The following is a 23,136-nucleotide window of genomic DNA, read 5'->3' on the forward strand; positions in this document are numbered from 1 at the left end:
GCGCAGCGGTCGCCCTACCACACCACGGTCACCGTCCGGAACACTCCTAAATAACCGCCGTTAATTTCAAATTTCCTAGCGCGAAAGGTCGTTTTTCGAAAAGTAAAAAAATAAAAGTACCTAATACTTCAGCCTATACTTTTCCATATCAAGTTAATGCGCTACTTATTTATAATCTTAACAATCATATATTGAAATTATATAATAATTTAACATTATCGACAGAACGCATTTACAGGCAGTCAATGTACTTGTAAGATATTTTCTACTTTAAAAGTTAAATAAACTAGATTTTTTCATAGTGCAACGATCATTTTATTCAATAAATAAAGCATTCACTTTGATTTCTATAGTATTCAAAATATTTATTTATACTTATTAGTACATATGTTTCACTGCGCTTGAAAGTTATACCTGTTTAAATTTCCGGTAAGGTGTATTTTGTTACGCAGCGTTTCCAAGAGAAATACAAGGAGGTGGTTAGAAATTCGGGGTAGATGAATTAATTACGGTAACAGTAAGCTGACACCCGGTTGACTGCCCCGCCTTCCGCCATTAAATTAGCATGAGACGTGTGTAACAATTAGAATGTCATACTTATTTAATTATTATTATTCATAGAGTTATAATACTATTAAATTAAACAGGGATGGTTTAATCCAAGGGTTTGATTTAAACGCTTTATTTGTTTCATGTTGTTTTAATTATTTTGTTACTCAATTATTCATTTGTTTTTTTCATTCGTTCACTTCTACAGAAGTAAGTTAGGAGTCGTTTCTTAATAGGTCGACATTATACTGCTCTGTGTTGAGGCTTTGTGCAGACTAGTTTGGGTATGGTGTTCCACATTATTCAAAAAAATATTCTTCTTATCTTCAGAGAAATTTCGTATTGCCTGGTTGTAGTTTAAATGGTTAGTGAGCCAGTATATTTGCCATTGACAAAAGGCACAACATCTTAAAGTGTGGTGAGCGAGTATAATAAACATAATATTAGTACCGCATCCTTATAGTCTTGATTTCCTTAATCGTAACTATTATTGTGTCTAATCAATACATTTGAGTCTTTAAATGGATCTTTTAAAAATACACGCAGTTTTGATGTAATATAATAAAACTACAGCTTCTGCGATGATGTCGACGAATATAGAACGCTCTTCTAAGGATATTTACTTTATAATATAGTTAGCCGATCATATATCCAATTGGAATTGGTTTCCAAATTTATAACAACAGAAATTTAAGGAAAATCCTTAAATTAATGTTATTATATATATAATATACAACAACATTCATCTCCTTTATATGTATAATTAGTCCTTAGGAGCTGGAGCTTAAAAATTGAGTCGGGTACCACTTGGTTGCCCATTTGTTCGTCCTATTTTACTAATTTAATTTAAATTTTCCATTTATCTATTTTAAAATGTACTCACAAGATCTCTTAAATAATTTAATAATATAACATGGTATACTTGTATAGTGTGATATTTATTGTCTTATAAATTGTGACGTGTGAAGTGAAATCAATATTAAATAATAGCTTCTACCATCTTATACTTTCATTGTACTTAAGATAGTAACTGAGCTACTAGAAGCTAGATGGCATTGTTAGTTTTAATAATTAAGCGACTTGTAAAAAACGTTTTATGATATAGTTAATCGCGCATACAAAAGTACTGTGGCAGAATTAATTATTATTATAATATTGTCTTTTTATTATTATTTTTTTTTTGATTGTGAAAAAAGTCGGTTAGAGCTTTTCGCTAAGAGCGACATCTATTATTGACAATGAAAGTTACCATGACACTCTTTTAGATATAAAGTTAATGTTATAGTATTTATTCGTAAGAGGGCGTCATTTTACTTTATGATGCCAACATTAAAATACCAACTAGAATTATTTTTGTCATAATCAAAATCGAATTTCGAAACAAAATGTCATTACAATAGCGATCGCCATTACATGTCTCTTAGCGAATTTAGCATTCGCGAAAGAAATTGCTTGTGTCAAAATATCGCGCGCGCGTCTTGTTTTGTTTTCAGTCGGTGAATTTAGTGATTGTTTTTTTAAGGTAAGTGATAAAACATTGTTTAATATTAAAAATAGGTCTGACTTTATATTTTGTCAGTGAAAACAAACAATATTTATAATTAACTTGGTAAATTAATTAAATATTGATTTTTATTATCTTAATACTTAGATTGTTCTTATTACAGATGGCACCCCCCAGGAAGATAATTAAGCGACAATTAGAAATATTAGTTGATTATCTAGAAGAAAATAAAGATATATCAGGGGGCACACCATTTTCGCCGGTGGGGCTTCATGCAGCTAAGGTCAAATGGACTATGGTCGCAAAAAAATTAAATGCAGTAGAAAATGGAGCACAGAAATCTCCTGAAGGATGGAAGAAGGTATATATATACGAATACACAGTAAATAACAATAAATTCGACTAAAAATTTGATATTCAATGCCTTAATAATTAATTATAGAATATCTTTCAGCCTAAGATTGTTAAACTTCTTAATTTATTAACAATTAATTAGTACCTGAATATATTACCCTTTTTTATTTTAGTATAAGTTAGAACATTTGATGTTATTATAATATAAATTATATTTTATGTCGTAGTACTGGTTTGAGTGGAGACACAAATGTAGAAAAAAGGCAGCAAATATACAACAAAATCAATTAAATTCATCAGGTAGTGGTCAGAAAATAATGCTTAATGAAATTGAATTGAGAGCTTTGAATATAAATGGGAATGGATGCGAAAGAATAGAACCTCCCGTGCCTTCCTCAAAAAAGTTAGAAATTTTTCTTTCTGAAGACTCGGACTCTGAACATCAATTGAAAATTGTTGAAGATCAAGATCCAGATGAAGTTAAAGTTCCTCCCAAAAGAAGACTGACTACAGGTATTATAACAATAAATTTACATAAAATAATATCTAATTATAATTAAATAAATATAATTATAATTCATTTCATTCATGAACATTCTTTCATTACCACAATGAAACAAAAGTTTAAATTAATTTTGACTTAGTTTATATTGGAGTATAGTAGCTGAAATAGTGACAGACTAATTAATTTATTGCACAGTCTACAACACCTATAATATAATGATGGAATTCAATTGGATTTAGATGTATGAATTAAGCTTTAAAATGGTGACTATGTCTATTTAACTTATTTTTATAGTTGCAAAAATGTCATAAGTATGGCATATGGTTTGTAATTTGGCTTTTTTGACTAGAAGGGCAAGAGATCAGGTTCAAGATAAAGTTGGCGACAGATAGAGCCTTTGCAAAAAACAATACAGTTACTTTAGAAAACTTATTTATACAATATCATAATATATTTTTTTTTTATATTTATGATTCTATTCTATTCTCAGAAAATTCAACCATTGTGACACCTCCACCAGAGTGGGCAATGGACTTAGAAGACCGCAGAATAGCAGCTGAAGAGCGAATAGCTAAGGCTCTAGAGTCAATAGCAAATATGATGCAAGTGCAAGAAGATAGGCGATGCATGATTGAGGAGAGAATAGTTGAAACATTGACTGCCATTGCGGGCAATCTGCAAGGACTGAACTGTGGTGCAAATCAAAAAAATTCTTTACAACATTTGCAGCAAGATCAACCAGAAACATCCTCTATGAAAGACGTGATCTTTCTTTAATATCAATGTTAAACATTTTAGGAATAAGGTGTATATGTTGTGAATAGTTTTAACTTTAAATAGAAAACCATTGGTGGAGTAGTCAAGTAATGTGATTCAATTTCAATAGACTTTTAGTTTAATGGCATTTTTTGTCTACCTTATATTTTTATTAAGTTTATTGATTTTGTATTCATCTTGAAAAAGTTTTATAGTTCCCAAGACTGCAGTTACGTACATCCTTGCCTATTGATGTGTATAAATTAGGATCATAGTATTAAATATTGATGATATAATAAAATTATATTCGGAAGGTGTAATTCCTGTGAAACTATCGATGTTTGTATAATAAGTCAACAAAAGTATAACTTTAATGTGCGTCAGAAGTAATTGATAGTGTGATTCTCTCGTCTGACAATTATGAGAGCAAGATCTTGATTAAAAAATATTAAATAATTTAATGTATAATATGCCACGAATTTGAGATTATAATTAACTCGTACAATATGTATGTATGTCGAATTCTACCTTCAATTATACAATAAAAAAAATATAACCAAAAAAAGTGTATTTCTCTATCATTTCCTATAAATTTTAATATTGAAAGTAAGATTTTATACACGTATTTTCCTCTTCTAAGCTTAATAACACATTCTTTTAGGATTGTATAATTAAGCTTCACTTATTGATACTCAAAAAATCGTAGTGAAAAATAATTTAAAACAGAATGCAAGTCGTGTAGAACAAATGCTAAAGCAGGTGATATTGCTCGGGCAGGCATGGAGGCGCTGGAAACGAGCATCAACTACTGGGAGGACGCGCTGGCCGCGTTCAGCGCGGGCGCGCGCGGCGGCGTGTCGGGCACGCTGGCGCTCACGTCGCCCGAGGAGGCCGAGTTCTGCCGGGAGATACAGGACCTTCTTCAGAACGCTTACCTCTTGCAGGTCATTTTTATTCATTACACGATTTATTTTTTAATGAATGAATGGTCACTACCGGCCATAGACATTGGTAGTGAAACATTAAGTATTAATTTGTTTTTAGGAGTGAAGATACCTACTGTAAAAGTATTAACATTTTCTGTTTTAAAGTCATTCTATTTGATTAGTTCTACTACTTATATTGTATTCCGTAATATCTGTTCCATTTATCATAACGCTCCATTAAAGTAGGGATTACGACCTGACCTTGGCCTCAGCTATAATAATAACGTATATAGAGAATAAATAATTAAATAAGACGCAAGTACGCAGTCGTGATAATTGTATATACAACTGTACATGCTGCCATACAAATAAAATATACAAATACAAACATATTATATTTAAACACCTTATCTGCATATTGCAGGAGAGATGCGAGCTGCTCTTCTTAGATCAGCGATCAGTACTCTTTAGATCTGAAAGCGGCGGGCCGGGCGGAGACGGCTCGGTGGGGCGACGCACGCGCCTGCTCTCCTCGCACACCACGTCGGAGCACACGAGGAAGGAACACCACTCTAGCGCGGAATCGTTTGCGTCGGCTGAAGATCAGGTTTGTTATCGGCTACGCATAATATATATATATATATATATATATATATATATATATATATATATAATACATAATATTATTTAACGCTAGTATAAATGATAGTTCGGCTGTCAGCTGTTTCTGTACCGTAGTTATATGAATAGTTCAATACTCTTGAACAACTTTTGTCTTGAAAACTTGACACTGAACTGGATGAAAAGTAGAGATTTCAGCTACTATTAAAAAATAATGAACCTCTCTTTTTTGAAATACATTTACTAGCAAAAGTTTGTCTACCTACTCAAATATTTAAAACAGCTTTTTCTCATTCTCATTGCAGTTATTTATGATATTTTGTACAATGTGTTTGTCAATTGCGTCGTAATTTTTAGGTAGCAGATTTAAGAGAATTCGACGATTTAGCAGAATCTGTAGCCGAAATAGAAAATTATGAATTATATCAAACGGCTGTCAAGCAGCTCGAAGGTGGCATACCTTACAGGTGAGGTGTGATATATAAATATAATGATTTCTTTTAATATGAATTGTGTACAATGAAAAACAACTGCCGAACAGAAATACTTAGTGTTCTTGTTTTCTATTTAAAGGTTAAATTTAAAGTTAACTACACATGGAACATAACATCTTAGTTCCAAGGTGAGTGACATCGTCTTTGTAGGGAATAAGTAATATTCGTTACAGCGCTAATGTCCATAGGTGGTGGTGGTCTATTTGTTCATATAGTCTATACGTAAAAAAGGTGACAATTTGATTCCATTCCATTCCACGCAACTGCGTCTCTTATCAAATGCTACATACAGTTCAATGGAACGTGTGGTGCAATAAGTTTGAATAGCGAGGCTGCGACAGGACGCTGCGCACGGAGGTGGTGGGCTGCGGCTCGGACGCGGAGTTCCTGTGCAAGCTGTGGTGCCTGCGCGCCGGCTTCCAGTGCGCGCTGCGCGACGCCGCCGCGCGCGCCTGGTTCGTGGACGCCGGCCGGCAGGTGCTCACCGACCTGCTGCTCTTCGCCGACAAGGTGAGGACACCGTTGGACCCTGCCGACCTCTTGTACACCATGGATCACTCCCGAAGACATTTTAGACTAGACTATATTGGCGGGGCTATAAAAACGCGGGTCCGCACTGTTCCCAGGACTAATAATAACACTAGTTTACTGAACATCTGTTGCCGAAGAAATTTTAGCTGTTGCTGACTAAATATGATATGCCATTTTCAAAAATATATTTCGAAATGTTTTTTCAGCTCTAGTTTCCGAGTTTCATCCATGTAGGTGTAAAACAGAAAAAAAAACGTGTATTTACTGAGAAAAACTTTATTATAAAAATTATCAATCATTTAATTTTAAAAAACTTCGTTTTAAAGCTCTTCTCTCATGTGTAAACTTTGGAAAATGACGTATCAGAGACCAACAACAGCCAAGCATCATATTTGTGTCCCAGAAACCCAGCGTATTTATTTCCATCATATAATAGGCTACGTTTTGAGCTGTCAACGAATAAGCGCAAGTCGTTTGGTTCGTATTGTTTCAAGCCCATTTTTATCAATAAGTTTTTGGTATCTGAACAAAAGGTAATACCGTTTTCTTCCAAAAAATAACACCGTTATAACTAAAATATAACACTTAACTAACTTACTTACTTAAAATATAACACTTTGTCTTTTTCACGATATAAACCTATTTTAGTATCTGAGGACAGCATTTTTTTTCTTTCAGCCTTGATGCTAATAATTCTAAAGCTTGTTTAGAATGATTTAAATCTCTTACAAGATCATCTAACTCATTTTGGGAAAAGCATTTTGGCTCATTTCACTTATCTTCAAAATGAGCATCATTTTTTGGTGAGCTTGGTCCTTTAATATCTTGTTCTAAGGGTTCAGAAATATTTTTAGGCACTACAGAGTCAGGTGAATGCTGCACTGGACACAACTAGTACTCGGGTACTGTCATTTAGCTCGATTTTTAGTATTTATTCCGTTTACGTTCACGCTACAAAAATAACAGTCTTCGAGATGATTTCGTGGTTCTCGCCAAATAGTCGGTGTTCCAAATTTAAAGGCACTTCTTTTCCCACTTCACTATAATCTTAAATATTCCACACACGATTTACAAACACAATTGGGAGCCCAAGACTTCTCATTTTTATCCAAGGGCATCACAATATACTCAAAATAGGTATTTTTCACCAGCTCTGATATAACTTTTCTACAGTCGTTAAACACCTCTTCTCCGCATATATAGCAAAAATGATCTGGATTGTTTAAACAACGTCTCCTTGAACTACTCATCTCACAGTAAAATACACCTGTTATCGATTAATGTATACGCTTAAATGATAAAAATTAAAAACAAAGTAACTCGAGCTGCTCAAAAATTTTTGAGCTTAGATTTGACAAAAGCAAGTCATGAGTGAACATTATCAACCATAAAATTCGCGGCAACAGACAAAAAGCTAAATTTTGTTGAGTAATATATTACTTAACATACTTTGACTTAAGACACCAACATAAATATTGATATAAAAAATTGCAGTACTATTATTAAACATTATGTAATTCTGAACATTGCTGAAAATATGGATTGGACTGCTTCTGTTTATGTATTTTCACCATCATCAGATATCATTTTTGAGCTCCATATTATTGGGGACTTCTCAAATTGGGTTCGAGTCTTAGTCTAGCTGTTTTAGTTTGTCTGTTGCGATACCAAAGTTATGTTTACGAAATTAGTAAAAGTGAGGAAGTAACATAATATAACTATGATCAGAGAATACAGGTACTAATAATAATTAATCTCATATATTATTGATATCATGGCAGGCGGTTATTCGAAAATGCTGTTAAGATAACGATACGAGTAATTTATATGTTACGTACTTTATATATATTTTCAGGAACCGAAAGAATTTTTAGTTGCATACGAAGAGATGGTGTCGTGGACGAGCGATATCGCTAATTGGCACACTATCGAAAGCGAGCTCAGAAGCAAAGGCGTCAAGGTACGCAATATTACATTCGCACTCTTACATTAATTATTAGTATTAATAAATAAAATAATTGTATTTCTCATTAGTGTTCACTCGAATCTAAGAAAATAATTCCATATGGGAATATAGCAGCTGAGCATGAAAGCTGAGATGAGAGCTGAGATGGACCCGTGGTTAGAACGCGTGCATCTTAACCGATGATTGCGGGTTCAAACCCAGGCAAGCACCACTATATATATGTGCTTAATTGTGTTTATAATTCATCTCGTGCTCGGCGGTGAAGGAAAACATCGTGAGGAAACCTGCATGTGTCTAATTTCATCGAAATTCTGCCACATGTGCATTCCACCAACCCGCATTGGAACAGCGTGGTGGAATACGTTCCAAACCCTCTCCTTAATGGAAGAGGAGGCCTTATCTCAGCAGTGGGAAATTTACAGGCTGTTACTTTACTTTTACTTTACTTTTATGGGAATATGGAATTCCTAATTTGTAAGTGTTAGAAATAGATAGCACCCAAGATGGTACTCGCTGTCGGTAGGTGGTGTCGTTCTACGACGTGGTGTTGGACTACATCCTGCTGGACGCGTTCGAGGACCTGGCGGCGCCGCCCGCCTCCGTGCTGGCCGTCGTGCGCAACCGCTGGCTCTCCGACGGCTTCAAGGAGAGCGTACGTGTGCCTCATATGTCCATATCGCACTCGTGATATTCAGACATAGACCATTGCACTATTTCGTACACATACTTGGTGGTAGGTCTTTGTGCAAGCCCGTCTAGGTAACACCCACTCTTCAGTTATTCTACCGCCAAATAACAGTACTCAGTATTGTTGTGTTCCGGTCTGAAGGGTGAGTGAGCCAGTGTAATAACAGGCACAAGGGACATAACATCTTAGTTCCCAAGGTTGGTAGCACATTAACGATGTAAGGAATAGTTAATATTTCTTACAGCGTCATTGTCTATGGGCGATGGTGACTATTTACCATTGGGTGGCCCATATGCTCGTCCGCCAACCTATACCATAAAAACAAAACTATTTCGTACTCATTTAACATAATATTCCTAAGGCTGTATATAAGGTTTAGATTAAATCTTCCGTACCAATATTTATTTATGTTTCAGGCGTTAACTACGGCCGTTTGGTCGGTGATAAAAGCGAAGAGGCGGTATCTCCAGTACCCGGACGGTTTCATGTCGCACTTCTACTCCATATCGGAGCACCTGCTGCCGGTCCTCGTCTGGGGGTTTCTCGGGCCTCGCGAGCGACTGAAAGTCGTCTGCGAGACTTTCCAGGCGGAGATCGTCGGCTTCATAGCAGATCTATTCAGCTTCCAGAAGTGTCGATACACGAATGTCGAGGAGCTGTCGGTGGACATCATGCTCAACGCGCGCACTCGCGCCGCCAACATCACCGACAAGCTGGCCGAGCGGAACTGAGCGCTGCCCGAACACTCGGAACCCCTATGTTATTTCGTTAACAAACCCCATTAGGTATCGTAGGGGTATCATAGGGGCCCTATGTTATTTCGTTAACAAACCTCACATATTGTCTACTTTTGAGGCCCTCGCTTGCTAACGACATAGTAACGGTTTTCTGACGCATCCAAATGGTTCAACGTTTTTCAGTACGCGTATTTGATATTATTAACGTTATAACATTTAAAGCTCAACATACCAGCCGCGCTTCCGCTCCTACCTCCACTTTGTCTGCTTAAGTCACTACATAATGTAAACAACAGGTTAACGCTGGCAAAAGGCATAATTAATTTTGATGCCTCATTTTCCGCTCAGTGGAACACTACCCTTACTAATAAACTTAGTGCAGGTGGAGCAGAAGTATGATCTAAATTAATTTGACAGCACAGAAAATGTCACCTCCATTTGTCACTAAAGGTATTGTAGTTCTGTCAAATACGTTTAGATGCGTATATATAAGAATTAAAGGCAATATTTAACTAGGTAATTTTCGCCTCAGCCTAAAGTACATTAGATGCAATATAGCTGTCCAATAATATTTCACTCTAGATTTCTTTAAATAATTTAATTAAAGGTAAGACAATAGTATTTTATATAAATCGCAATAAAATGACATTCCGGATGCAATTAATGAATGCTTATAATAAGCCCTCGTATCGACGTTTAGTCCGAATGACTTAATTTGAATGGGAATAATTGTTATTGCATTTATTTGTAAGATAAAGTGACTTTAATATCCAGTGAAGTATTTATAAAATCAATTGCATTTGCGACATTCAATTATAATTTAAAAACATAATGGAAACAAATAAAACCTGCCATGCATCATTAAAAAAAATCGTGTGCCATTGTAAAAAATATTTATCTAAATTTTAGTATTGAAGAACAAATTAAAATTAATATAAACATTAGAAAAATGTATCAAGATGAGAATCAATTTTACGTTGGATAAATTGTTCGGTAGCTAGATACGTTGAATGATCTTTGTGTCGTGGTTAAGTAATTCTAAGCTTAGTAGATGTTGTTTGCATCTCTGCAAACGTTAGTGTAGGTGTAGTGCAAATATTATGAATATTCGCTCCTAATTCAGGCTTACCGACCGAGCGCTCTTTAAAAACAATAGCAAATAAATTATAAGTGTTATATAACTAATCATACATAACCATAAAGTATCAATTAAAGAAATCACTGAAATGTAAACTTTTATTTATATTTTATTAGCAAATTTTTGTTTTTATTTATTTTTAAGGAATTATTTACTTGAAAAATGTCTAATATATATTTCTTCTCTCTTAAACTGCGAGTATGTGGCTGTGAATAAACATATACCATTAATGGACTATTTAAACATTCTATCATGTATTTCCGTCTATACCGACATAGGAGTTGGCTTCTCCAGGCAGAGATAGTCCACCTAGGATATCCTAATGCGGAGTCCTTACCTTTAAACCCAAATTAGTAATCAATAACCAGAATTTCATTCGCCGAAATTAGGGAAAAAGAATGACCCTATTTGCTGCAATTTCAGAGAGGAAATTTCTATTTTCTTATATTTTTTTGTAACCTCAAATGTTTTGAGTAAACTATCTCGTTGTATAATAAATCCTATGTTGAAATGGTTATAATAATTTAGTATACTGAACTAGCATTTCTTCGTGTATGTACTTATCAGATCGCACAGGAAGGGATAAAACTGAAATTTAGTTCAATACTTGACTGCTTGAAATGTGAATGTTGTACAGCCTAAAATGTATTTATTTTGTAAATATATTTATCAATGATATCTTAAGGGTTTCATTTTTCTTGGTTTATTCTTTTGCACTTCCCTTGAAACATATTGAATTATAACACAGTGGCACAGATTATATATCATAGGGCTAAGATTGAATGTAAATAAAATCAATTCGATAAAGACCATTGCGACGATGCTTGTCTGATATTTACTTACATAAACTAAATAGAGCAAGTCAAAATCAAGATCAGAAATGTAGCTCTTTAAACCGAAACTAAAAATACGTCATTTAAGATTTGCTAATGCAGAGTTAATGAGAAGCCTCTTTGTGAACCTTGATTCTGGTGTGTATCTACGCTAACTTACTCTTAATGATTAGAAATATTAGCAAACAATCTGGCTGACATAAGCGCATTAAAAGATACCACCCTAATTATGACCAAAGAAACACATTCATTAACTTGGCTAAAGGTTTTTTTTTCATTTCATTAATTTACATCACCCTATAAAATCATCGGAGATATTGTTAATTACATACTAGCGGGTGAATAAGCTTCCTTAAAAATATGATAAACGGTGCCGTTGATGCGAACTATGAAAGTAATGATGGGGGAAGTCAAAGGGGATTGTGCGGGCAGCGCAGAGCTGGTAGTCCAGCGTTTGAGCTGCCGCACGATGTTGTCGTTTTCACAGGTTATTGAAATAATCTTGCACGTGGTATTACCACTATTCTTTATAAAATATGAGTGTAGTATAGGAGAGCAGGTTATCAATAAAACGCTTGTATTATTAGAAAATTTAGTATATATCATAAATTTTCACAATATAGCCTTGCCTTTACTTTGGACGTAAAACAAAAAAAAAATGTGTAAACAAAATTAAATTTAACGATAATACCAATGAGCACCAATAGTAATTTTCGCCTCACGAATCATTCATAAACGTGCAAATGAATAAAATTTATTTTCAATGACTTATAAAATAAAGTGCATAATATCTACCCGTGTGTGTTGGATAGTAACATTTGTAGAGATAATTTTTAGCTTCAAGTTATAGGAATCTATATATAAAAATATTTTCAACCCAAGTGGTTTATAAGTTTATAATTGCCAAAACTTTTGTATAAGGTATAATACGTTTGTATAAACATTATAATATTCTCAATCAAAGCTAAAGAGTAATATTCTTAACAGTCTTAATGTAACACGTAATAGATATTTCGGTTTTACTTTCTCAAGATACTCTATATAAATAAACATTTGGAGAAAGCCTGACAACAACGTTAGTATAATAATATTTTTTTACATTATAACAACAATTACTTATAATTTATTTGGTTTAGTGCACAGCGATTTAGAATATATACTAATAATAAAAATAACAACGTAAATATGTTAATAATTTTTTTATGTATTATTTTTTAATAAACTCTAAATTGACAGGCTTTCTCAGAAACATAAAAGCTTAGACATAGTGAGAATCGACACCTTCGCCACAGGACTAGACACTAGATACAAATCTGAATATGAGTATACAAACACACAAAGAAATGCATGCATTCTTCTTAAAATAAATGGAATCACTCTGTGACTTTTGAAACTAAAGGTTTCTTTAGTCAATATATACAATAGAAGTTAACTAACTCGGGACACTCAATGGATCTCAAGAAAATTGCGGTTTATATTCTAGACCTTGTTCTATGGGGGTTCGTATAATATTAAAACGTAACAAATATTCAAGAATCTGTTAAGAGATCATTTGCTGCAGACTAATAATATCTAAAATCTGTCTTTAAAAGGAATTTATATTCGAAAATATCTATCACAATTTTCATCATTTAGATCCACACTCTGTTTCGAGTATACAATCGTTAAGAATCACGGTGTACGATACACCGATATTAAATAAATAAATATTTTGGTGAGCTAATACTTTTAGTAGGTAATGAGTCCGCTAAATTAGTCACATTTCGTGAAAGCAAAAAAAAAAGTCAATAGACGGACGGCTAAAGCGACAAGAGAATTCAGACCTAATAGTAGGAAACGACGTACTCGCACTCGGATCGCTCGAGAGCCATCGGAGGACGAGTATGTCGCGAAGCTGCGCTACGGGCGAGGGCGCTACGTGCGGGGCGCTACGTGCGGGCGCTACGTGCGTGCGCTACGTGCGTGCGCTACGTGCGGGGCGCTACGTGCGTGCGCTACGTGCGGTGCTACAGTGCGGGGTCACTCGGGCTCGGGCGAGTCGGGCGCGTCGAGGGAGAGGCACACTCCGGCGGCGCTGCGCACCTTCTTCAGGTAGCTGACGCTGTCGAACTCCAGGCAACTCTGTACACACCAATAACGCTGTTAGCCTACTGGCGGCCTCTTCCTTCTTCACCGTTCGTTCTTATGCTACTTACTATTGCGACAATTATGGGATAATTCTTGAAATCCGTAAATTTGGCATTATATAACTAAACGCATATTTTATCAACGTATTGTCTTACCTGCCATTTTTTTTTACATTTACGATGTAAAATTATTAAATAAAAGTAGTTTAAATGATTGAAGTATCATCACTAAAAGCACATGTTTGCAGTAGAGCCTTCTATTATTTACACCTGTATTAATTGAAACTTAAATGTATAACAAAACATCAAAAGCCTGTTTGTTATTAATGTAATTTTGTCGTTCAAATCATCATAGTTTAGTGTGGTGTTAGTATTGGTGATAATAAGCGCAAGGTGCAGTTCATTTTATTAGTGGGAATGAAAGCAGAGATTAAGCAAAGACAGATAACGTTTTTCAAATTTATTTAAAAATCAGAAAATGACAATGATAATTAACACTGGTAATTTTCAAAACAACACAACAAGACACGAACGTAAAACGAAATCTAAATATTGATATTCAAACGATATCGACTGAGAGGCGACGCAACTCACTCGCCTACCTGTACGGAGCGCCACACGTATATCCGTTCTGTCGGAGCAGCATGAACATGACAAATTTCTCTTATCAAGTAACAAGTCATATAAACATATATAAAATATCTATCGTAAAAATTTATCAATAATCAACAGAGAATATATAACATCTATAATTCTAATCTTATAAAAAATGTAATTCGATCAGTCTAAGAGATTGAGTATATCAGTCTTATATCTTTTGAATCAAACTTTTGTTCAATTTTGATTCGAGTAACTATGATCGAGCTTGTCGAGTTCGCTCGCGAACTTCGGGTCATCTCAAACTAATTAAATTATATAAATCGGCGGGGGCGTACACTAGCGTCAATCTTAATGTAAACTTACATTACTGAGATCATATGCTTCTAACGTCAACCTTACAAGTTAATTTATGCTTAGCGTTAAATTTAATTATCTAGTAAAACTGGCTCTGCCAATGAGTAAGCACGGTACAGAGTAAGGATATCACATCGGCCACCGAGATTTAGATTTTTCAAATCGTTCAACTACTAACAATAACTGAAAGCGGTCGCATGCATTCGTGCAGTTACAAGCTTTTGATGGGAACAGTGCGGGAAGTCACGGAGGAGTGCGATCGTCGCGAATCGAAGGGCGACGGTTAATCGCGGCTGCGGACACGAGCCCGAAAACCATCATATAATCGTACAACAGTTTCTTCAAGAAATCTGTGTACTATTACAATCGAAACGGCGATCGCCCTCACAAGCGTGAGCCCCCGCGGAGGAGGGTGGAGGCTCGGGGGAGGGGCGTTAGTAGAAGTTGCGGCAAAGCAGGGCGGCGAGGTAGTTGGGGTGGTGCAGCGGCGGCCACAGGCGGCAGGGCGGCGGGGGCGGCGCGCGGGGCGCGGGGCGCGGCGCCGACAGCGTTACCTTGCGCGCCAGCTCGGGCGGGAAGGCGGCCAGGCCGGCGGGCGGCAGCTTGCTGAGCGGCGAGTCGGCGTACTGCACCAGCGTCTCGTACGAGTACGTCTGCCGCGCGCCACCTGCGACCACTCCACCTGTATTCGGTTCGCTCGTTGCGACATTATTAAGTGCACCTTACGGTTAGGGGCCTGAGGAGAGATTACAACTTCCAATTTTAAATTATATACGTAACGTGTACCTTTAAAATATATCTGAAACAAATGTTCAGTGGTTAAAACTTAACAATAGCTTATGCTCAAATCTTAAGTGATATTCAACACCATATATATATAAAAAGTAAAGCCCCCTTTTTTATTAGTATCGAGCCAAAGTCTGTGCATAAAGTAGCATTTAAGTATTAATCATATCAGAGGGTACGCTTTCAAAATATAAAACATCAAACAAAGCTACGAAGGCGAGAGTTAATGCAGACCCTATACTACAGGCATTAGTGCGTGTTGCAGTTTTAATTTATGTTGCGGGCGTCGGCCACAGTGTGCATCGACATATAAATAGATAAGATTTAAATAAATAAACGGATCTTTATATATACTATTATAAAAAATGTAACGTTAGAGATGATACAGCGCGTGTGAAATATACAAATACGTGATATGGTGCGGTAGCGTGGTCGCGCGGGCCTTACCTGCGCTCTTGTCGGTGGAGGCGGCGCGCGAGTAGCGCGGGCGGCGCGGCGCGGCGTCGTCGGGCGCTGCACACACACACAGCTCGGGCTCGCTCGGGCTCGCTCGGGCGCTCCGACCACGGCCGCCACGCGTCTTGCAGAATCCACTATCGCGAGCGCGCGCACGCCGCGCTACTTACTTCCCGTTTCATTTCATTCGATACAACTAACAAATCTGCTGCGTCCGTGGCGAAAGAGAAGTAGAGGAATGAACTCGAGCGCGACACAAAAATTAAATTCTCTTGCCATGTATTCGATAAAATCGAGTCCTGCTCGAGATGCGACTTACTCGTCTTGTAAGCAGATGTATCAAAAATTTTTATTAGTTGCATCATTCCATTATTTATCGGTTACTATTTCATTACAGTACACCGGCGATAGTTTGATTCTGCAAAACTGGTGGCTTACTGGTACAGGCGGGTGGTAAATATTAATAATGGCCGAGTAATGATGATTAATTTGGAAAACACCGCCGTGACCGTGGTTCGAAATGGTCAGTGACTTGAGATTACACTTTTAAATGATATAATACATAATTATAATAAATACATAGATTACATAATATCATAATTTTATAAAACTTCAGTCGCATTCTAAAATAATGACACGATATGGTTACTGTGATATCAAACCAACTAAAACTGCACTTGAAATAAAAAATCAGATTCAAATAAATTATATATCACGCGCTTTTTAGTCGAAAATTCCTAATCACCCATGCGATTGCGATCGGCATCAAACTGTTAATGTTAGCGATATTTGCTTATATAAACTGAAGTAATCGGAAGTAATCTCTACCAAAATCTCCCATGCGAGTTAAACTTTACTCGTAATATTTATGGTGGCATGCCATTAACTAGTAACTTTTCATCTTCCACGAGGAGGCTTGAACGAGTAAGCCCTATCCTCCTAGCCGAGGGAGTCCTCGAGGCGGGTGGGGCGCGGGCGTACCGTCGTCGTCGGGCGGCGCGGGCGGCGCGAACACGTCGTCGTCGGCGCCGTTGAGCGCGGCGTCGTCGCGCAGCAGCAGCGCGGCGGCGGGCCGCTGCGACAGCGTGAAGAAGTCGCCCGAGCCCAGCGCCATCGCCTCCAGCGCCCCCGCGCTCTCGAAGTACTCGTCCAGCACCAGCTTCGCCGTCTGCAAGCACGCGAGCCGTGAGACCACTGTGACGATCCCACCGATGACCCTTCAGACGGACGAACCGTGCGTGTCTGAGTACCAATGGTCAGACCTCACCCTGATTGCGCGCGGAATACATTTTTACTTACAGACCATACAATGAACTTAAAAATAATTGCTGTCAACACATTGTGATTTGGAGTCAGCAATTTATTGCTTCTGTTTACGACACGATATCATTACATTTTATGTAATGTGGACTATTTAAATATAATATAAATAGCATAACCGAATACCTTCACAAGATCCAAATTGTTGCCCGTGATCTTGATGGAATGGTCCCCGAAAGTTACGGTATATTTATACTCTCCCAGCGCAGCGTCGTTTGTCGAGAAACTATGAAGCAAGGCTCTGGAATTGTTGTGGGGAGACTTCTGAAACAGATCGAACAACACTTGTCAGCAACGCGGCAAATATTGGTAAAGAAATGAGACAATCAGAGGCGGCGAGCGCAGGTCACCTCTCTCGGGCGCTCGTCGGAGCCGGCGGAGTCGAGCGAGGCGCGCGAGGTGGCCAGCGCGCCGCCCTCCAGCGCGCCCTCCAGCCGCACGGGCGACGCGTTGCGGCGGATGGTGTCGCCGATCAGGTGCTTCGCGTGGCTGCCGACACGTAGGTGATCAATCGTACAATGATCTCAAATCCATACGATATCCAATTACACTTCAATTATAACCTCACTTGGCAAATTTGGGTTACAAAAGCACAGACAGTTGGGACAAATATATGAAATAATAAAATTCATGCTCACTTCACGTTCTCCTCGTTGGGGCCGGTGATCTGGACGAGACGCTCCTTGGCTCCGGGACTCACTGAAAGCACGTCAAAGTGAGAGCGATGATGACTATGAATTTCTTATGACCACAGGAAGCTCTCAGCTAAATAATGCTTTAGTAGGCAGGCTTGTTAATATAGTCGAAACCGTAACCGATCGCGTTTGAAATGTTAATGAGTGGATTAATAAATTATTGTCGATGATCTTGGTGATTGATTTAGGAGGTAATATTATATATTAGGCAATCTTTAGGACAAATAATGAAGGAGTTGTGATAGTTTAGAGTATAGCCCGGCACACCATGCGCAAGCTTCGCCTCCCTCGTGCGTTCATACCTCGCTGAAACGATATGATCGTATCACTTAGCTCCTCGATCATGTGCACCCGCCTGCCCTTGATACCCATCACTGCAACACCACAACACAACTTCAGACATCCGACTCACCTCTCACAACGCCGCGAACATTAGCTCGACTCATGTAAAAGACTAATGTATAGAAAACAACTGTTTAAATAAAATTATATTACACTAATTTGTAATACATAATATCATAAAACGACAGCGATATAAAAAAAATTTCATAAACAAAATAAAATGTAACAAATTTTATCTTGAATTGTATATGGTTATATCGTAATCAAATATCTCAGCATTGCAATAATCATGCAAGTTTTAAAAACAAAGGACAATAAATATATGTCTACTTATAATATATAATATAATTGGTATCATGCATATTTGTTCCCACCATTGTTGTTACTGTCGTCATCCATGCAGAGTCAACTCTTACAGGAGATAAAAATATAACCAAAAGTAATTAACAAGTCTTGTGTCTTTATAGTCATTAAATTAGAAATAGATAGATGACCTTTTCCTGAGTCTGCATTGCGTATAACGACCTCATCCTTGGAGTAATTCTTGCCGGGTATCTTGGTGGGCTTTGGGAATTTGCCCGAAGGCTTGATAAGCTCGCCGGGGCCGAGCAGCGTGGGCGGCTCGGCGGGCGCAGCCAGCGTGGGGGACGCCGCGCCGCCTCCGCCCGACCCCTCCATCGTCGGCACTAGAAGTGGCTGTGGGCAGTCAAGTTGATATTATTAGTAGATGTAACAACCTACTTTTACTCATTTAATTATGAACAATTTTTCAAAATGACCACAATTTCATTAGTGTAACCCCTAGTTGGACTAGTAAATACTTATTAGATTTTACTGGGAATTGTCAGCAGTTAAGTGGATAAGTCAATGACAGTGAAGAAATAGAGTATAAAGCGTTGTATAAACACACCTGTGCTGTAGTTTTGAATAAATAGCTAGTCTGTTAATAAACGGTGCCATAGCGAAAAGATCATAACAAATATTTTCCAATTGAGACAGACATCATTGAGGTTTTTACAATCAAATCATTTAAATATATATTTTGTTGTACATTATTTATAAATATAAAAAAATATGTCAATATCAAAATTCTCACCTCAGCATGTGTGCCACGATGTCTATAGTATTGACTCATGTAATCAGATCCTTGCCAATGTTTAGCTCGCAACTCTATTAGTTCAAGCAGATGAAGTCTAGTTTTTTTATCCAGCCGCTCATCCTGGGATCCATTGCGGAAAACAACGAAATATCTGAGAATTTTTTTAATTATCATATTTATTTATACATTTTTAATTAATGATAAATTGGCATAAAGAAAATGAATAATAGTGTAATTATTTATTTGTCTCATGGAAAAATTGCTCTCCTCGGCATTTTGATACAATGGTAAATTATATCTAATTTATTTTTTGTTGCACCCAAATCAAATAAAATATGCCATGTAAACTTGAAAGAAAATTTTGTCAACACACAGATCAGGAAGCGCTTTATGACTGAGACTTTTATAAAAGATATGGCTCGACTATTTGTAACTTTCTTAATTTAAGTTAAATAGCTTGTTTGTTTGCAGTTTGAAAACTGACCTGTCAAGAAAGTCTTTATAGAGTGCTTCCAGCTGGGCACCGTAAAGCTTAAGATTAGAATACATAGTGGCAACATTGCTTTGAAGAGCTCGGTCAAAGTTTCCTTGCATCATTTGATATGCTACCGCCTCCGTCAAAACTATTAGGTCATCAACTGAAACAAAGAAAACCTAAGTAATAAACACATTCTGTATTTGAAAATTTAAGTCAAGAACAAATCAATTATAATTAAAAATACAACACAGTGTATATAACTACAATTCACACAAAAATTTAACTTATAAAAATATTTATACTCCAATAAGATTCTTACCAGAATTAATTTTGACATCTAAAACAGAGTTACGGTTATGTGCGGAACTGGTCGTCGATTTCAAGGGTCTGGGCACTTCAAGTTTCTTTACCGTGCGGGTCATTTTCGTTAGGGTCGACATGGTGCTGTTCAAATATAAACACACAAAATCATATCAAAACATTACGCGTGCACAATTAATTATAACATACTAAAGCCGTCTGCAACATTAACGTTTCGATGTGACGTGCCTAATGATGATAGATACATATTTGTTGAAGGAGTGTCATAATTTATTCATGATTAAACAATGGTACAGGAACAATACAATTAGCAAAAAGAGCAACTCACTCATCCATGGCGACTGCTATTCGATGTACACTACGACCACTATTAAAGCAAAACGCGTAAATAAAAAGTGAAAGTGATGACAATGATCCTAGCGAATAAATTCGGAACAAACCCGATACGTGTTCATTACTCTTTATATTAGTTTATTTTCTTGTAATATAGAAGGAGAAGTGAGAAAATTTTGACTGTGAACTAAATCTAATACTTTACTCGATGAAAAACATTTAGACAAAACAATTGAAAACCATGGAACACGATGAAATAAGAAATAAACAAGAAAACTCACCTGGCTACGCCATTAATTCGCAATAAAAATAAATTTAGTGTGGTGACAAGACCACTAAAAAGGTTTCACTTCAAATTCACAATAGTAAATAAAATAAAAAATATTTTATGAATAAAATATAAAGCGTAATATTTATTTATAAAACTTTATTAGTAAATATATAATTTTATTATAATTACAAAAACCGGTCAAATTATAAAAAGATGGTAATATATTCATCTCTGTAGTCTGCACTACGAATTACGATTTACGGCTTTAATGTTGCCATGGTTATTATATTTATCTCTCACACAAAACAAATATAATTAAAATTGTTACTCAAAAATTATTACATATATTTATTTAATCATCATGCACGTATGCTAAGTTTCGTTAGTCAATTCTTGATAACATTCAAAATTATAAGTGCGAACAAATTAACAACTATACCCTAACTTGTCAGTGTCAATATGTCAAGTGTCATGAGGGATTTTGTGAGAGGTGGTCGTGTTTTGGTTTTGAAAATTTTCACTATGCAAATATGAATAGGAAGTACGAAAGTTTATTTTACCAAAAACTTTTAGTTTAAACTTTGCTAAGTGTTTAAACAATAAAGTAGTATTTGGTGATGTTTTTTATTTGAGAAACTATTTGTATTATGGACACTTTAGTTTAAAGTAAGTTATAATAAATAATTTATACAACAAACAATATTCAGATGTTATTTATGGATTAAAATTTGATTAATAAAATGTTGAAATACAAAACGATTTATCTTTAAATAATAATATATTTTTACTATATATAATTCAAAATTATATTTGCATTCAGAACAATTTCTTTTTTATTAATTGTTTTTTTCAGATAATGCATAAGTACTATATCTCGGTGTTATTAGTGCGCTTGGTTTTACCAGCGTCACTTCTTCTTGGTAAGTTATTACCTATAATTACATTAGTCGAAATTTATTTCAAGTTTAGTATTTATTTTACAACCTAATATGTACATAGCATTATTATTCATAATTGTTCAGAATATTTTATGTTAGTTATATATTGCTAATACAATACTAATTATGTTACAAAAACATATTATATCATTGCTGGATTCTAATAAGATACATTATTATATAATATATGTTTTTTGTATAATTCCATGAATTTAAAATTATATTTTCTCATTTTACTTCATAATTGCTTACTTACACAAAAAGATTTAGGCATTTGGTGTACTGTGAATTTATATTTAATACTTTAGGTTCAGACTACCACATATTTAATTCATTTCCAATGCCTTTAAAATGTAAGCAAGTAAAATTGAGTATATTAAAAGAACTAATAAGATTAGATGTTTTTCAAAAACACATATCTCTTTAAAATGTTAGGTTTATACTTTAAACTATCAGTTAATTAAACAATTGAAGGAATAGTACACAAAAAATAAGATTTGCTTTGCTTAATTGTCCTAAGTTAAAAACAACTTTAATGCTTAGGCTTTAAATCATAATTTTGCTCATGTTAATTTCAAGTGTGGTTTTGAACTATAGCGCTGCATTTGTTGTACTATAAGCATCTAATGAAATTTTTAGATTATAATATTTAGATTTAACTTTTAGTTTAGAGGTGAAGCCGTTGGCATATTTAAAATACCAATACAAGTATGTATATGTAATAGTGAATATGTTCACATGTTATAAATAAAATTACAAGTACTTTTTTGAAATACTAGAGGTTAAAAAAAATAGAAGTATTTAATTATGTTAATAAGCCTATGTTTTTCAGCTGTTTTAAAACATGCCAAATCATTATTGTTTTTGCATTAAAAGTTTTGAGAAATTATTTTGACTCAGATTATAAAACTATACCTTAGCAAATACCTACTTATAAACTTAATTAACATTTTTTTAAAGACTGGTATGAAAAAACAAATAGATCTTCATTGATGTTATTAGTGCAAAATGTGCGAGTGTTTACACTAAAACTTTTAAGTGAAAAGCTTTATTTATATTTTAATGTTTAATAAAAATTGGTTATTAGCGAAAATACTATTAGTGTTGAAGTGTTACTAGCAAATTAAAATTATATTTTAGATACTTAGATTCTTAGGCACGTATGTACGAACAATAACACGAATATTTGGCTCATAAAGACACAAGTTAGCGAATACCGCCGTGATCTTCTATCTAATTAAAAAAGTGGACGATAGTGAAGTAACTCCTACGAGTTATGCACGAATATTTTTGTTAATTACAAAGTTTTCTGATCACATACATAACGTATATGTAAGGCCAATAACATGTTCGACGATCGACACAATATTCGATGTTTGTCAATGGTACGACTTTGCAAACAGAGTTGTTACCTA

General features: G+C 35.6%; 4 protein-coding genes across 8 annotated transcripts in view; 3 read left to right on the forward strand and 1 right to left on the reverse strand.

Annotated features, from left to right (window-relative positions):
- LOC124530782 (mitoguardin) overlaps window positions 1–11,447 on the forward strand; it is a 50,617-nt gene extending 39,170 nt beyond the window's left edge. Inside the window, exons 4-10 of the mRNA XM_047105055.1 lie at window positions 4,446–4,612; window positions 5,019–5,201; window positions 5,573–5,682; window positions 6,051–6,219; window positions 8,096–8,200; window positions 8,730–8,858; window positions 9,311–11,447. Of these exons, the coding sequence (XP_046961011.1) occupies window positions 4,446–4,612; window positions 5,019–5,201; window positions 5,573–5,682; window positions 6,051–6,219; window positions 8,096–8,200; window positions 8,730–8,858; window positions 9,311–9,625 (1,178 nt within the window). The 3' untranslated portion in view covers window positions 9,626–11,447. The remainder of the gene's footprint in view (window positions 1–4,445; window positions 4,613–5,018; window positions 5,202–5,572; window positions 5,683–6,050; window positions 6,220–8,095; window positions 8,201–8,729; window positions 8,859–9,310) is intronic.
- LOC124530784 lies at window positions 2,186–4,222 on the forward strand. The gene is made up of 3 exons (XM_047105059.1): window positions 2,186–2,414; window positions 2,635–2,920; window positions 3,403–4,222. Exons 1-3 carry the CDS (start codon window positions 2,217–2,219, stop codon window positions 3,687–3,689), a joined length of 771 nt encoding a protein of 256 aa, XP_046961015.1. The 5' UTR covers window positions 2,186–2,216; the 3' UTR covers window positions 3,690–4,222.
- Window positions 11,448–12,182: 735 nt separating the features above from the next.
- On the reverse strand, window positions 12,183–20,998 carry LOC124530788 (eukaryotic translation initiation factor 4E-binding protein Mextli). Of its 5 annotated transcripts, none has more exons than XM_047105074.1 (13): window positions 20,794–20,998; window positions 20,178–20,302; window positions 19,865–20,018; window positions 19,378–19,531; window positions 18,776–18,977; window positions 18,242–18,313; window positions 17,883–17,943; window positions 17,595–17,733; window positions 17,371–17,508; window positions 16,906–17,092; window positions 15,916–15,981; window positions 15,237–15,349; window positions 12,183–13,723 (listed from the first exon to the last, which is right to left on the reverse strand). In XM_047105074.1, exons 2-13 carry the CDS (start codon window positions 20,296–20,298, stop codon window positions 13,622–13,624), a joined length of 1,509 nt encoding a protein of 502 aa, XP_046961030.1. In that variant the 5' UTR covers window positions 20,299–20,302; window positions 20,794–20,998; the 3' UTR covers window positions 12,183–13,621. The 5 variants fall into 5 exon arrangements, with proteins under 5 accessions (XP_046961030.1, XP_046961029.1, XP_046961033.1 ...); XM_047105073.1 differs by lacking the exon at window positions 20,794–20,998 and adding an exon at window positions 20,508–20,777; XM_047105076.1 differs by lacking the exons at window positions 12,183–13,723; window positions 20,794–20,998 and adding exons at window positions 13,741–14,359; window positions 20,508–20,777.
- A 226-nt stretch (window positions 20,999–21,224) lies between these two features.
- LOC124530822 (piezo-type mechanosensitive ion channel component) overlaps window positions 21,225–23,136 on the forward strand; it is a 47,895-nt gene continuing 45,983 nt past the window's right edge. The window contains exons 1-2 of the mRNA XM_047105143.1: window positions 21,225–21,449; window positions 21,637–21,703. Of these exons, the coding sequence (XP_046961099.1) occupies window positions 21,640–21,703 (64 nt within the window). The 5' untranslated portion in view covers window positions 21,225–21,449; window positions 21,637–21,639. The remainder of the gene's footprint in view (window positions 21,450–21,636; window positions 21,704–23,136) is intronic.

Source organism: Vanessa cardui, chromosome 7, assembly GCF_905220365.1.
Source record: "Vanessa cardui chromosome 7, ilVanCard2.1, whole genome shotgun sequence".
Classification (NCBI taxonomy): Eukaryota; Metazoa; Arthropoda; class Insecta; order Lepidoptera; family Nymphalidae; genus Vanessa; species Vanessa cardui.